The 13878-nt window shown below is 50.3% G+C and overlaps 1 protein-coding gene across 1 annotated transcript; it reads right to left on the bottom strand.

The window, feature by feature from the left end:
- Positions 1-10394: 10394 nt before the first annotated feature.
- Positions 10395-13675, bottom strand: LOC109750616 (phospholipase A1 PLIP1, chloroplastic). Its single transcript, XM_020309579.4, has 2 exons — positions 12771-13675; positions 10395-12170 (listed from the first exon to the last, which is right to left on the bottom strand). The coding sequence occupies exons 1-2, from the start codon at positions 13383-13385 to the stop codon at positions 10779-10781; spliced, it is 2007 nt and encodes a 668-aa protein (XP_020165168.1). The 5' UTR covers positions 13386-13675; the 3' UTR covers positions 10395-10778.
- Positions 13676-13878: the final 203 nt, after the last annotated feature.

Genomic DNA, 13878 nt, shown 5'->3' with positions numbered 1-13878 from the left:
GATTGCATGTGATGTTAATCCTTTATGCATCTTATCTTGCTTTGTTTGACGGTAGCATTATAAGATGATCTCTCACTAAAATTTCAAGATAAAAGTGTTCTCCCTGAGTATGCACCGTTGCAAAAGTTCTTCGTGCTGAGACACCACGTGTTAATCGGGTGTGATAGGCTCTACGTTCAAATACAACGGGTGCAAAACAGTTGCACAGGCGGAGTACTCAGGTTAAACTTGACGAGCCTAGCATATGTACAGATATGGCCTCGGAACACAGAGACCGAAAGGTCGAGCGTGAATCATATAGTAGATATGATCAACATAGTGATGTTCACCATTGAAACTACTCCATCTCACGTGTTAATCGGTCATGGTTTAGTTGCTTTGGATCACGTAATCACTTATATGATTAGAGAGATGTCTATCTAAGTGGGAGTTCTTAAGTAATATGATTAATTGAACTTAAATTTATCATGAACTTAGTACCTGATAGTATCTTGCTTGTCTATGTTAATTGTAGATATATGGCCCGTGCTGTTGTTCCGTTGAATTTTAATGCGTTCCTTGAGAAAGCTAAGTTGAAAGATGATGGTAGCAATTACACGGACTGGGTCCGTAACTTGAGGATTATCCTCATTGCTGCACAGAAGAATTACGTCCTGGAAGCACCGCTAGGTGCCAGGCCTCCTGCAAGAGCTACACCAGAAGTTATGAACGCCTGGCAAAGCAAAGCTGATGACTACTCAATAGTTCAGTGTGCCATGCTTTACGGCTTAGAACCGGGACTTCAACGACGTTTTGAACGTCATGGAGCATATGAGATGTTCCAGGAGTTGAAGTTAATATTTCAAGCAAATGCCCGGATTGAGAGATATGAAGTCTCCAATAAGTTCTATAGCTGCAAGATGGAAGAGAATAGTTCTGTCAGTGAGCATATACTCAGAATGTCTGGGTATAATAATCACTTGATTCAACTGGGAGTTCAACTTCCGGATGATTGCGTCATTGACAGAATTCTTCAATCACTGCCACCAAGCTACAAGAGCTTCGTGATGAACTATAACATGCAAGGGATGGATAAGACGATTCCCGAGCTCTTCGCAATGCTAAAGGCAGCGGAGGTAGAAATCAAAAAGGAGCATCAAGTGTTGATGGTCAGTAAAACCACTAGTTTCAAGAAAAAGGGCAAAGGGAAGAAGAAAGGGAACTTCAAGAAGAATAGCAAGCAAGTTGTTGTTCAGGAGAAGAAATCCAAGTCTGGACCTAAGCCTGAAATTGAGTGCTTCTACTGTAAGCAGACTGGCCACTGGAAGCGGAACTGCCCCAAGTATTTGGCGGATAAGAAGGATGGCAAGGTTAACAAAGGTATATGTGATATACATGTTATTGATGTGTACCTTACTAATACTCGCAGTAGCACCTGGGTATTTGATACTGGTTCTGTTGCTAATATTTGCAACTCAAAACAGGGGCTACGGATTAAGCGAAGTTTAGCTAAGGACGAGGTGACGATGTGCGTGGGAAATGGTTCCAAAGTCGATGTGATCGCCGTCGGCACGCTACCTCTACATCTACCTTCGGGATTAGTTTTAGACCTAAATAATTGTTATTTGGTGCCAGCGTTGAGCATGAACATTATATCTGGATCTTGTTTAATGCGAGACGGTTATTCATTTAAATCAGAGAATAATGGTTGTTCTATTTATATGAATAAAATCTTTTATGGTCATGCACCCTTGAAGAGTGGTCTATTTTTAGTGAATCTCGATAGTAGTGATACACATATTCATAATATTGAAACCAAAAGATGCAGAGTTAATAATGACAGTGCAACTTATTTGTGGCACTGTCGTTTGGGTCATATCGGTGTAAAGCGCATGAAGAAACTCCATACTGATGGAATTTTGGAATCACTTGATTTTGAATCACTTGGTACTTGCGAACCGTGCCTTATGGGCAAGATGACCAAAACACCGTTCTCCGGAACTATGGAGAGAGCAACAGATTTGTTGGAAATCATACATACAGATGTATGTGGTCCGATGAATATTGAAGCTCGTGGCGGATATCGTTATTTTCTCACCTTCACAGATGATTTGAGCAGATATGGGTATATCTACTTAATGAAACATAAGTCTGAAACATTTGAAAAGTTCAAAGAATTTCAGAGTGAAGTTGAAAATCATCGTAACAAGAAAATAAAATTCCTACGATCTGATCGTGGAGGAGAATATTTGAGTTACGAATTTGGTCTACATTTGAAACAATGCGGAATAGTTTCGCAACTCACGCCACCCGGAACACCACAGCGTAATGGTGTGTCTGAACGTCGTAATCGCACTTTACTAGATATGGTGCGATCTATGATGTCTCTTACTGATTTACCGCTATCGTTTTGGGGTTATGCTTTAGAGACGGCTGCATTCACTCTAAATAGGACACCATCGAAATCCGTTGAGACGACGCCTTTTGAACTATGGTTTGGCAAGAAACCAAAGTTGTCGTATCTTAAAGTTTGGGGCTGCGATGCTTATGTGAAGAAACTTCAACCTGATAAGCTCGAGCCTAAATCGGAGAAATGTGTCTTCATAGGATACCCAAAGGAGACCGTTGGGTACACCTTCTATCACAGATCCGAAGGCAAGATATTTGTTGCTAGAAATGGATCCTTTCTGGAGAAGGAGTTTCTCTCGAAAGATGTGAGTTGGAGGAAAGTAGAACTTGATGAGGTAACTGTACCTGCTCCCTTATTGGAAAGTAGATCATCGCAGAGATCAGTTTCTGCGATACCTACACCAAGTAGTGAGGAAGTTAATGATAATGATCATGAAACTTCAGATCAAGTTATTACTGAACTTCGTAGGTCAACTAGATCAAGATCCGCACCAGAGTGGTACGGTAATCCTGTTCTGGAGGTCATGTTACTAGACCATGGCGAACCTACGAACTATGAAGAAGCGATGGTGAGCCCAGATTCCGAAAAATGGCTTGAAGCCATGAAATCCGAGATGGGATCCATGTATGAGAACAAAGTATGGACTTTGGTTGACTTGCCCGATGGTCGGCAAGCCATTGAAAATAAATGGATCTTCAAGAAGAAGACTGACGCTGATGGTAATGTTACTATCTATAAAGCTCGACTTGTTGCGAAAGGTTTTTGACAAGTTCAAGGAATTGACTACGATGAGACCTTCTCACCCGTAGCGATGCTTAAGTCTGTCCGAATCATGTTAGCAATTGCCGCATTTTATGATTATGAAATTTGGCAAATGGATGTCAAAACTGCGTTCCTGAATGGATTTCTGGAAGAAGAATTGTATATGATACAACCGGAAGGTTTTGTCGATCCAAAGGGAGCTAACAAAGTGTGCAAGCTCCAGCGATCCATTTATGGACTGGTGCAAGCCTCTCGGAGTTGGAATAAACGCTTTGATAGTGTGATCAAAGCATTTGGTTTTATACAGACTTTTGGAGAAGCCTGTATTTACAAGAAAGTGAGTGGGAGCTCGATAGCATTTCTGATATTATATGTGGATGACATATTACTGATTGGAAATGATATTGAATTTCTGGATAGCATAAAGGGATACTTGAATAAGAGTTTTTCAATGAAAGACCTCGGTGAAGCTGCATATATATTAGGCATTAAGATCTATAGAGATAGATCAAGGCGCTTAATTGGACTTTCACAAAGCACATACCTTGACAAAGTTTTGAAGAAGTTCAAAATGGATCAAGCAAAGAAAGGGTTCTTGCCTGTACTACAAGGTGTGAGATTGAGTAAGACTCAATGCCCGACCACTGCAGAAGATAGAGAGAAGATGAAAGATGTTCCCTATGCTTCAGCCATAGGCTCTATCATGTATGCAATGCTGTGTACCAGACCTGATGTGTCCCTGGCTATAAGTTTAGCAGGGAGGTACCAAAGTAATCCAGGAGTGGATCACTTGACAGCGGTCAAGAACATCCTGAAATACCTGAAAAGGACTAAGGATATGTTTCTCGTATATGGAGGTGACAAAGAGCTCATCGTAAATGGTTACGTTGATGCAAGCTTTGACACTGATCCGGACGATTCGAAATCGCAAACCGGATACGTATTTACATTGAACGGTGGAGCTGTCAGTTGGTGCAGTTCCAAGCAAAGTGTCGTGGCGGGATCTACGTGTGAAGCGGAATACATAGCTGCTTCGGAAGCAGCGAATGAAGGAGTCTGGATGAAGGAGTTCATAACCGATCTAGGTGTCGTACCTAGTACATCGGGACCAATGAAAATCTTTTGTGATAATACTGGTGCAATTGCCTTAGCAAAGGAATCCAGATTTCACAAGAGAACCAAGCACATCAGAAGACGCTTCAATTCCATCCGGGATTTAGTCCAGGTGGGAGACATAGAAATTTGCAAAATACATACGGATCTGAATGTAGCAGATCCGTTGACTAAGCCTCTTCCACGAGCAAAACATGATCAGCACCAAGACTCCATGGGTGTAAGAATCATTACTATGTAATCTAGATTATTGACTCTAGTGCAAGTGGGAGACTGAAGGAAATATGCCCTAGAGGCAATAATAAAGTATTATATATTTCCTTATATCATGATAAATGTTTATTATTCATGCTAGAATTGTATTAACTGGAAACATAATACATGTGTGAATACATAGACAAACAAAGTGTCACTAGTATGCCTCTACTTGACTAGTTCGTTAATCAAAGATGGTTATGTTTCCTAGCCATAGACATGAGTTGTCATTTGATTAACGGGATCACCTCATTAGGAGAATGACGTGATTGACATGACCCATTACATTATCTTAGCACCCGATCGTTTAGTATGTTGCTATTGCTTTCTTCATGACTTATACATGTTCCTATGACTATGAGATTATGCAACTCCCGTTTACCGGAGGAACACTTTGTGTGCTACCAAACGTCATAACGTAACTGGGTGATTATAAAGGTGCTCTACAGGTGTCTCCAAAGGTACTTGTTGGGTTGGCGTATTTCGAGATTAGGATTTGTCACTCCGATTGTCGGAGAGGTATCTCAGGGCCCACTCGGTAATGCACATCACTATAAGCCTTGCAAGCATTGTGACTAATGAGTTAGTTGCGGGATGATGTATTACGAAACGAGTAAAGAGACTTGCCGGTAACGAGATTGAACTAGGTATCGAGATACCGACGATCGAATCTCGGGCAAGTAACATACCGATGACAAAGGGAACAACGTATGTTGTTATGCGGTCTGACCGATAAAGATCTTCGTAGAATATGTAGGAGCCAATATGGGCATCCAGGTCCCGCTATTGGTTATTGACCGGAGAGGTGTCTCGGTCATGTCTACATAGTTCTCGAACCCAAAGGGTCCGCACGCTTAAAGTTACGATGACAGTTTTATTATGAGTTTATATGATTTGATGTACCGAAGGTTGTTCGGAGTCCCGGATGTGATCACGGACATGACGAGGAGTCTCGAAATGGTCGAGACGTAAAGATTGATATATTGGACGACTATATTCGGACACCGGAAGTGTTCCGGAGAAGTTTCGGATTAAACCGGAGTGCCGGAGGGTTACCGGAACCCCCCGGGGAAGTATTGGGCCTTAGTGGGCCTTGAGGGGAGAGAGAGGGCAGCAGCCAGGAGGTGGTGCGCCCCCTCCCAGAGGAGTCCTAGTTGGACTAGGAGAGGGGGGCGCAGCCCCCTTTCCCTCTCCCTCTCCCTCTCTTTCCTTCCCCCCTTCTTTTCCTAGTAGGACTAGGAAAGGGGAGTCCTACTCCTACTAGGAGGAGGACTCCCCCCCTCTCCTTGGCGCGCCCCATAGGCAGCCGGCCTCCCCCTTGCTCCTTTATATACGGGGGCAGGGGGGCACCTAAGAACACACTTGATATACGATATTTTAGCCGTGTGCGGTGCCCCCCTCCACCAGATTACACCTCGATAATACCGTCGCGAAGCTTAGGCGAAGCCCTGCGTCGGTGGAACATCATCATCGTCACCACGCCGTCGTGCTGACGAAACTCTCCCTCAACACTCGGCTGGATCGGAGTTCGAGGGACGTCATCGAGCTGAACGTGTGTAGAACTTCGGAGGTGCCGTGCGTTCGGTACTTGATCGGTCGGATCGTGAAGACGTTCGACTACATCAACTGCGTTGTGATAACGCTTCCGCTGTCGGTCTACGAGGGTACGTGGACAACACTCTCCCCTCTCGTTGCTATGCATCACCATGATCTTGCGTGTGCGTAGGAAATTTTTTGAAATTACTACGTTACCCTACACCAAGTCTGTTTGTTGGGGCACCTTTAGTTCTGATGTTAGTTTTTCTGCTTAGTATGAGGTTCGAGGGAGCTTGCTCTGGCTGGGCAATGTATGTGGGTCGTACCTGTAGTACGTGTTTATGCTGTCTTCTTGTTCCTCTCAAGTGTAGTCACTCCCTGATGGGGTTTCTTCACTTTGACCACGCTCTTGTAATCTGCTCCTGGACAAGTCAATGTGATGTTCCCCGTGATCCATGATGATGCCTTCCATCAACACTCTAAGCTGGAACGTGAGGGGCTTAAATTGCCCTGATAGAAGAGCAACAGTCAGTGCCACGATCGCTGCCTCCTCGTGCCAAATCGTGTGTTTGCAAGAGACGAAGCTCGATAATGTAGATATATTTGTTGCTTCCTTCCTGGGTGGTAACAGGCTCAAAAACTTTGCGCAATGACCGGCGACGGGAACGAGAGGAGGGATTCTCTTGCTGTGGGATGACAGTCTTCTTACGATCACTGACATCACAACTTCAGCCTTTTGCCTCTCTGGCAACGTTCGAATCCGTGCAAACGACGTCTGTTTCAAGTTAACATCCGTCTACGGCCCCTCTGACTCTGCTAGCGAGGATTCTTTCTTTGCCGAGCTGGTCTCCCACAAGCCAACAAGCCAACGACGGGTGTTGCTTGGCTGGCCTTTGGAGACTTCAACCAAATCTACCGTGCACGTGACAAAAATAAGAGAAATGTGAATCGAAGTAGGATCAACCGGTTCCGTGCAACTCTGCAATCGTGTGGGCTGAAGGAAATCCACCTTCAAAATAGGCGCTTTACTTGGAGCAACGAGCGGGACAACCCAACTTTATGCAAGCTGGACTCCTTCTTTTGCAACGCGGACTGGGACATGACTTTCAACACGCATGTGTTGCATGCTTTGTCGTCTTCCCTGTCCGACCATTGTCCCCTTTTGCTTGCCGATGACAAGGGGCCGAGAAGACCACGGTCTGTCAAATTCGAGAACTTCTGGGTTTCTTTGCCCGGTTTCATGGAGGTGGTTCAAAAGGCATGGGATGAGCGTGCGAGTCACACGGAGCCGTTTCTCATTCTGCACAATAAGCTCAAAACAACCGCGTTGCGACTGTCCGAATGGAGCAAGAAGTTATTCTCCGGTGCCAAGGTTCAACTTCATGTTGCACTCCTCATCATCCTTCGGTTGGATATTGCTCAAGAGGAAAGATCTCTCTCCCCGGAGGAGCGCAACCTTCGCTCCAGGCTCAAGCAGAGGGTTATTAGTCTGGCGGTGCTTGAGCGGACGAGGAAGCGCCAATGCGCCAGGATCGCCAACTTGAGAGAGGGCGACGCCAACACCAAATTCTTCCACCGCCGCATTAACGCCCGTAGGCGCAAGAATCACATTCATCGGATCAAGCATGCTAATGGTTGGGTGACCGAGCACACAGAGAAAGAGAAGCTAGTTCATGACCACTTCTCTGAGGTCATGGGGAGGGGAAGCATGAGCAGCAGAGATTTCAATTGGGAGGAGCTTCGTGTCGAGCCTCATGGTTTGCAAGGTCTCGACGACACCATCTCTGAGGAGGAGGTTTGGGCTGCCATTAAAGAAATGCCTGGGGATAAGGCGCCCGGTCCAGATGGCTTCACAGGGATTTTTTTCAAGAAGTGTTGGGGAATTATCAAACACACTGTCATGAGGGCTGTTCAGCGCTTCAACTCCGTACATACCTCCAACCTGCAGTGGGTCAACTCCGCCAATGTGATCCTCCTGCCAAACAAGGATGGGGCAGAAGGCATCTCTGATTATAGGCCTATTAGCCTTATCCACGCCGTCGCCAAAATTATTGCCAAAGTTCTCTCGCTTCGTCTTGCTCCCCACATGGATGACCTTGTCTCCAACGCTCAAAGTGCCTTCATCAAGAGACGAAGCATCCACGACAATTTCATGTACGTCCGGAATCTTGCCCGGCGTCTGCATAAGAGAAAATCTCCCGCCCTCCTCTTCAAGTTGGATATAAAAAAGGCCTTCGACTCGGTCAAGTGGGGATACATTCTCGAGCTTATGCAACATTTGGGGTTCCCCCCTAAATTTAGGGCTTGGATTGCGGCGCTTCTATCCTCATCTTCGTCAAGAATCCTATTAAACGGCGTGCCCGGCCCTCCGATCTTGCATGGGAGTGGATTCCGGCAGGGGGACCCCTATCCCCCCTCCTTTTTGTCCTGGCGATTGATCCCTTGCATAAGATTCTGGACCTAGCCACTCGGAAAGGGCTTCTTCACAAGCTTCGCGGTCGGGGTGCCATCATGAGAACCTCCCTATATGCGGACGATGCGGCGGTCTTCGTGGCGCCAATCAAGAGGGACATTGACAATCTTGCTGCTATCTTGCGGGGCTTCGGTGACGTGACGGGCCTATGCACCAACTTCCAGAAAAGCTCGGTTGTACCAATTCGTTGCAACCATCTTGATCTTGAGCGCATCCTCACAAGTATGCCGGCGACCCAAGCCTCCTTTCCGGTGAAATACTTGGGCCTTCCGCTTTCGGTGTGGCAGTTGAAGGCAGTGGACTTCCAATACCTTGTCGACAAGGCGGCCGGAAAACTCGTCACTTGGGAAGGCCAAAACATCACTCCTATTGGGCGAACGACCCTTGTCAAGTCGGTCATTTCCTCCCAAGCGGTGTTCTCGATCACACCTCTCATCGTGCCCTCTAGCACGCTGGATAACCTCAACAAGATTGAGAGGGCTTTCCTTTGGTCGGGTGCGGAAAAGACCACGGGAGCCAAATGTAAGGTCAACTGGAATGCGGTTTGCAGACCAAAGGAGTACGGTGGCCTTGGAGTGCTCAATACCGAAAAGTTCGCAAGGGCCTTGCGGTTACGATGGCTATGGTTTGAATGGAAGGAGCCCAGAAAACTTTGGGTTGGCCTTGGCAACCCCTGCACCGTAGAGGACCGTGAGTTCTTCTATGCATCTACGACTATCACCGTCGGGGATGGCGCCAAAACGCCTTTTTGGGACTCCCCTTGGCTTCTTGGTCGTATGCCCAAGGACATTGCACCGCTAATTTTTGAGGCCTCGACAAGAAAGAATTGGAGGGTGCGCGAGGCTCTCAAGGAGAATGCTTGGATCCTCAAAATAAAGCAAGGCACCACTATCTCTGTCAACCACATCTCGGAATTCTTCAACCTTTGGATGCTCTTGCATGACTTCCACCTTGATATGCAAGCGGAAGATGATATCATTTGGAAGCATGCGAACGACGGGATATACACGGCGAGCTCCGCCTACAAGGCTCGGTTTCTTGGCTTGACCCTATCCCCCTTGGACCGTATGGTTTGGAAGGCTTGGGCACCTCCGAAGATTAAATTCTTTGCTTGGTTGGCCTTGCAAGATAGGATTTGGACAACCGATCGTCTGGAGAAGCGTGGTTGGCAAAACTGTGGCCTTTGCCCGCTTTGCAAGAGGGAACAAGAAACGGGGACACATCTCTTCTTCAAGTGTCACTACACGCTTAGGCTTTGGAGATTGATCATAGAGCAGCTTGGACTTGCACACATGGACACCTCCGAGTGGCACTCGGATGAAACCGTCAACGCGTGGTGGCAAAAAAGAACCAACAATAATATTCCTAACCGAGACGCAATGGCCTCCCTCACCATGCTCGTTTCTTGGGTAATTTGGAACGAGAGAAACGCCCGCGTTTTCCGCCACAAAAGCGCACCGCCGACGATTCTTCTTACCAACATTTTAGAAGATGCAAAACTATGGGTGACCGCCGGCGCAAAGAAACTAGGGAACATAATAGTGTCCGAGTAATTGCCATGCCGCATTTATGAGTGCGTTGTAAAAAACTCTAAACTATTCTCTCCCTTATTTAATTGAAGAGGCAAATCTTTTGCCTTCGTTTCAAAAAAAAAGAGCCGTTATATTTGCGGACAGAGGAAGTATTTTAAGAGTACTCCTACTACTGACTAGATATAGATAAGTGAAGTATATGGAGCCGTTATAAGGAATGCATTTGGAGCGTATGGCCAAATGGTGAAGGAATTGAGAAGTGACCTATACAATACAGAGGTGCATTGGATGCAATGAGTAGCAGAGCAAGAGAAACGTCATTTTCGTTGGGACATTACTTTAAAACAACATTTCATTTCCTTTATAACAACGAATTTACAGGTGGAGTTCATGGGATCACAATCACATGATCCTTTGACAAATAACCATTGCATTATTCAGCGGCCTGCACAACTTTGCAGGCCACCAGCCAGGACAACAAACCACATCAATGCTCCTACTACACTATACGTATACGCTTACAATGTACTTCCTCCGTGAAGAAATATAAGAGCCTTTCTTCACGGAGGGAGTACGTACTCTACTACACTAAACCTACACCAAGAAAGTCGACTGATTTTTCTGTACTCTCGTATGTACGTGCCATTGATGCATTCGCTCCACCCACACATCAAAGAACCCGAAGAAAAGAATGTAGACCTGCTTGAATTGCAGTGGTTCAGGCTTCGGATACCAGCTCCTTGCTGCGGACGGCCACCGGCCTCGGGACCACGGTGCCCGCCACCCCCGGCCACCAGTACTGCTGCAGCCGCTCCACGCCGGGAAGCCTCCACACGATCTCCGGCTGCTTCCGCCGAAGCGGCGCCACCTTGGTGAGCGCGTAGAGCGCCCGGAAGTAGTTGCCGGACTCGTGGTCCCGGAGGATGGCGCCCTCGGACCCGTAGGCCGACAGGTCGCTCAGCGTCTCCAGCGGGTGCGGCGAGTTGAGGAACGCGCGCAGGGCGCTGGCCACCACGGCCCTCCCCGACCCCGACGGCTCCGCGCGCTCCTCCGGGCTGGACACCCGGAACAGCGCCGCGCCCTCCGGCAGGAACGGGTGGTGCGGCGACGCCTTGCCGTCTGGCTGCAGGATGTACGTCGTGCCCATCGGCGTGTACAGCACCTTCTGGCTGTTGAGGCAGGGGTGCGTGCGCAGCGCGCCGTTGAGCCGCTTGAGCACGGCGACGGCGTGGCCGGGGTACCGGCACGAGAATGCCCTCGGCACGATGTCCCGGTGCATCGCCACGGCGCGGACATGGCCCTCGCCGACGCCGAGCGCCTCCAGCACGCGCTGTCCGCCGCAGAACACCGACGGCGCGCCGAAGGTGACCACGGGGAGCAGCGACTCCGGGCCGACCACCCCGCGCGCCACCAGCATCAGACTCACAAGCAGCGCCAGACTGCCGCCGAGCGAGTGCCCCGTGAACCGCAGGCGAGCGCCCTCCTTGTGCGCCCTCAGGTGCTCCACGATCTCCGGCATAAGCTGCTCGTAGATGCCCTTGGCCGCCTCATAGATGCCGCGGTGCACGAGAACGCCCGTGTCCTCGAACGTGGTGGGCTCGAAGAGGAGGTTGGCTTGCCAGGACGCGACCGAGTCGGAGCCCTGGATGACGAAGCAGCGGGTGCGCATGTCGGCCTCGTCGCAGACGAACCACTGGCACGGCGAGGACAGCGGCGACCGCAGGTCACGCGCAGCCTCTTGCCGCGCCTCGTCCTCGGCGGCCACCACCGCCGTCACCGTGGAAGCGGCAACGTAGGCCGCCATGCCGGAGTTGTACAGCCGGTCTTCTTCCCCTGCCGGCGGGTGCTGGTGCCCGCGGAGCGAGAGCAGGCCGCGGGCCCGCGCTTGGACGTAGGACGCGGCCGACGCGGCCACCTCGTAGGCCAGGTGGTTGGAGCGGCGGACCGGCCGCCGCGGCTGCGGCTCCGCAGCCACCTCGTACTGCTGCGCGTCGCCCGGCGGCCGGGTGGAGTCGCCGTCCACCTGAGCGCTCACGGCGTTGGCCTCGGCCTTCTTCTGTACCGACGACGTCACCAGTTCGAGTCCGTAGTGTTTCCTCAGCTCAGCCCTCTATATTTCCAGCAACAGCAAAAACCAAAATTAGGACGAAAAGAATTGTGTAGATTGTTGCATGGATCGTTGACCGCAACTGGAAGATTATGACAGTCCTCCACAAGTCACACCCAGAAATTGCTACCGGCACGAAACTTTTCAGGCAACCACCTCGAAAATGCCACCCTTGATTCCAGAAAACTACTCCTACGTGTTGATTACGACTGATTTCTGTATTTTGGGATAACGAAAAAGGCCACTAATTAGAGCAGGAATTTGTCAATGAAAAGGGAATGAAGCGCAAGTTGGTGACTACTACTACGTGGCTGGACAGATCGGCCACCAAGATAATCGGCGACGGAAATTAAAGACACGGGGTGCTGCTTGCCTGCTTGCTTTTCCTACCTAAATCTGGCAAACATTAATTTCCTTAAGAAATTAATACTCTAGTCCAGTGGGCACCTGCACCTCCCAGCCTGTACGCGCGGCGACTATCGTATCGTGGCAATTAAAGCCAGCGTTTTTATTAGTTGAGCTAATCCGGCGGCCAGATCGGCGGATCAGGGCCGTCCAAGTCCAGGCGGGCGGCCACGATTCTATCGTTCCCGCAGCGCTCACCTTGATCTCCGGGATGACGTAGGCCATGTTGCAGAGGAAGGCCAGCTGCGCGAACAGCCGGGCATCGCCCGGCGGGGCCCGCGCCAGCAGCTTGACGAAGGACTCGCGGTCCCACATGTCATCGGCCTCGGCCGCGGTGTGCTCCTCATCGTAGTTCACGCCGCAGCCGCCGTCCTCGTGGTAGTCGTCGTCGTCCTCCTCCTCGAAGAGGTTGTCGTTGTCGGTGAAGAAGCGCTTGGTGGGGTCGTGGAAGCGGGAGCGCAGCTCCAGGAGCCGGTCCAGCCAGTGGTCCTCGGGCGTCCTGACCTGCGGCATTTCCGGGTCCGGGTCCGGGTCGGTCTCGCCGGCGCACACGGTGAGGAGCCGGTAGTCGCCGCCGCCGACGCCGTCGGGGAGCGGCGCGGCGCCGAACTGGAAGGGGAAGACGCCGATGGAGCGGCTGGTGGTGAGCGACGCGCCCGCGGCCCCGCCGCGGCGGGAGCAGCGGAGGTGCGGCTCGGAGCGCGACCGCCGGATGCCGGCGTGCATGTGGACCGGCTCCCTCTTGGCCCGCCGCCCAGCCGCATGCGCGTGCGCGGACGACGACGCCGCCGCCCCGGCAATGCTCGCCACCATGCGTTCTTGGATGGATGGACCGGTCCTCCCGGAGCCGCGCTGCTAGGCAAAGGGATCCAGCGCGCAGGCGGGGTCGGGGATGATGGTGGTTGGCGTTGGTTGGCCTGGCCTCTTGGTGGCGGTGTATTTGATTCGGCTTGGGCGATCGATCCGTGCGCCCAAGGGAGGGGAGCACGGAGGAGTTGGGCGAATGGCGATGGGGCTTTAATACCGGAGACGGGTAGAGGAACAAGGAGAGACAGGTCGGCCACGCGAGCGAGCGAGGTGGGCGAAACCGAGAGAAAAACCAGCCTCTTTGGACGCCACGACAGCGGGAAGACTGATATGAGTAGGTAAAATGACCGTCCTACCCTCCTGTCATTCTGTGATCAATGCGGGCGGGACACCATCAAGAGGCGACAGGTGGTCCGGTTGCGGGAGCGAATTGCATGCACGGATACACCGTGCGCAGCATGTGCGCGGCTGAGAGGGCAGTTCCGGGAAATAGGGGTAT

This window comes from Aegilops tauschii, chromosome 3 (assembly GCF_002575655.3).
Source record: "Aegilops tauschii subsp. strangulata cultivar AL8/78 chromosome 3, Aet v6.0, whole genome shotgun sequence".
NCBI classification, from domain to species: domain Eukaryota; kingdom Viridiplantae; phylum Streptophyta; class Magnoliopsida; order Poales; family Poaceae; genus Aegilops; species Aegilops tauschii.
Note: the sequence above shows the minus strand (reverse complement) of the source record. Positions and strands in the feature narration are given on the sequence as shown.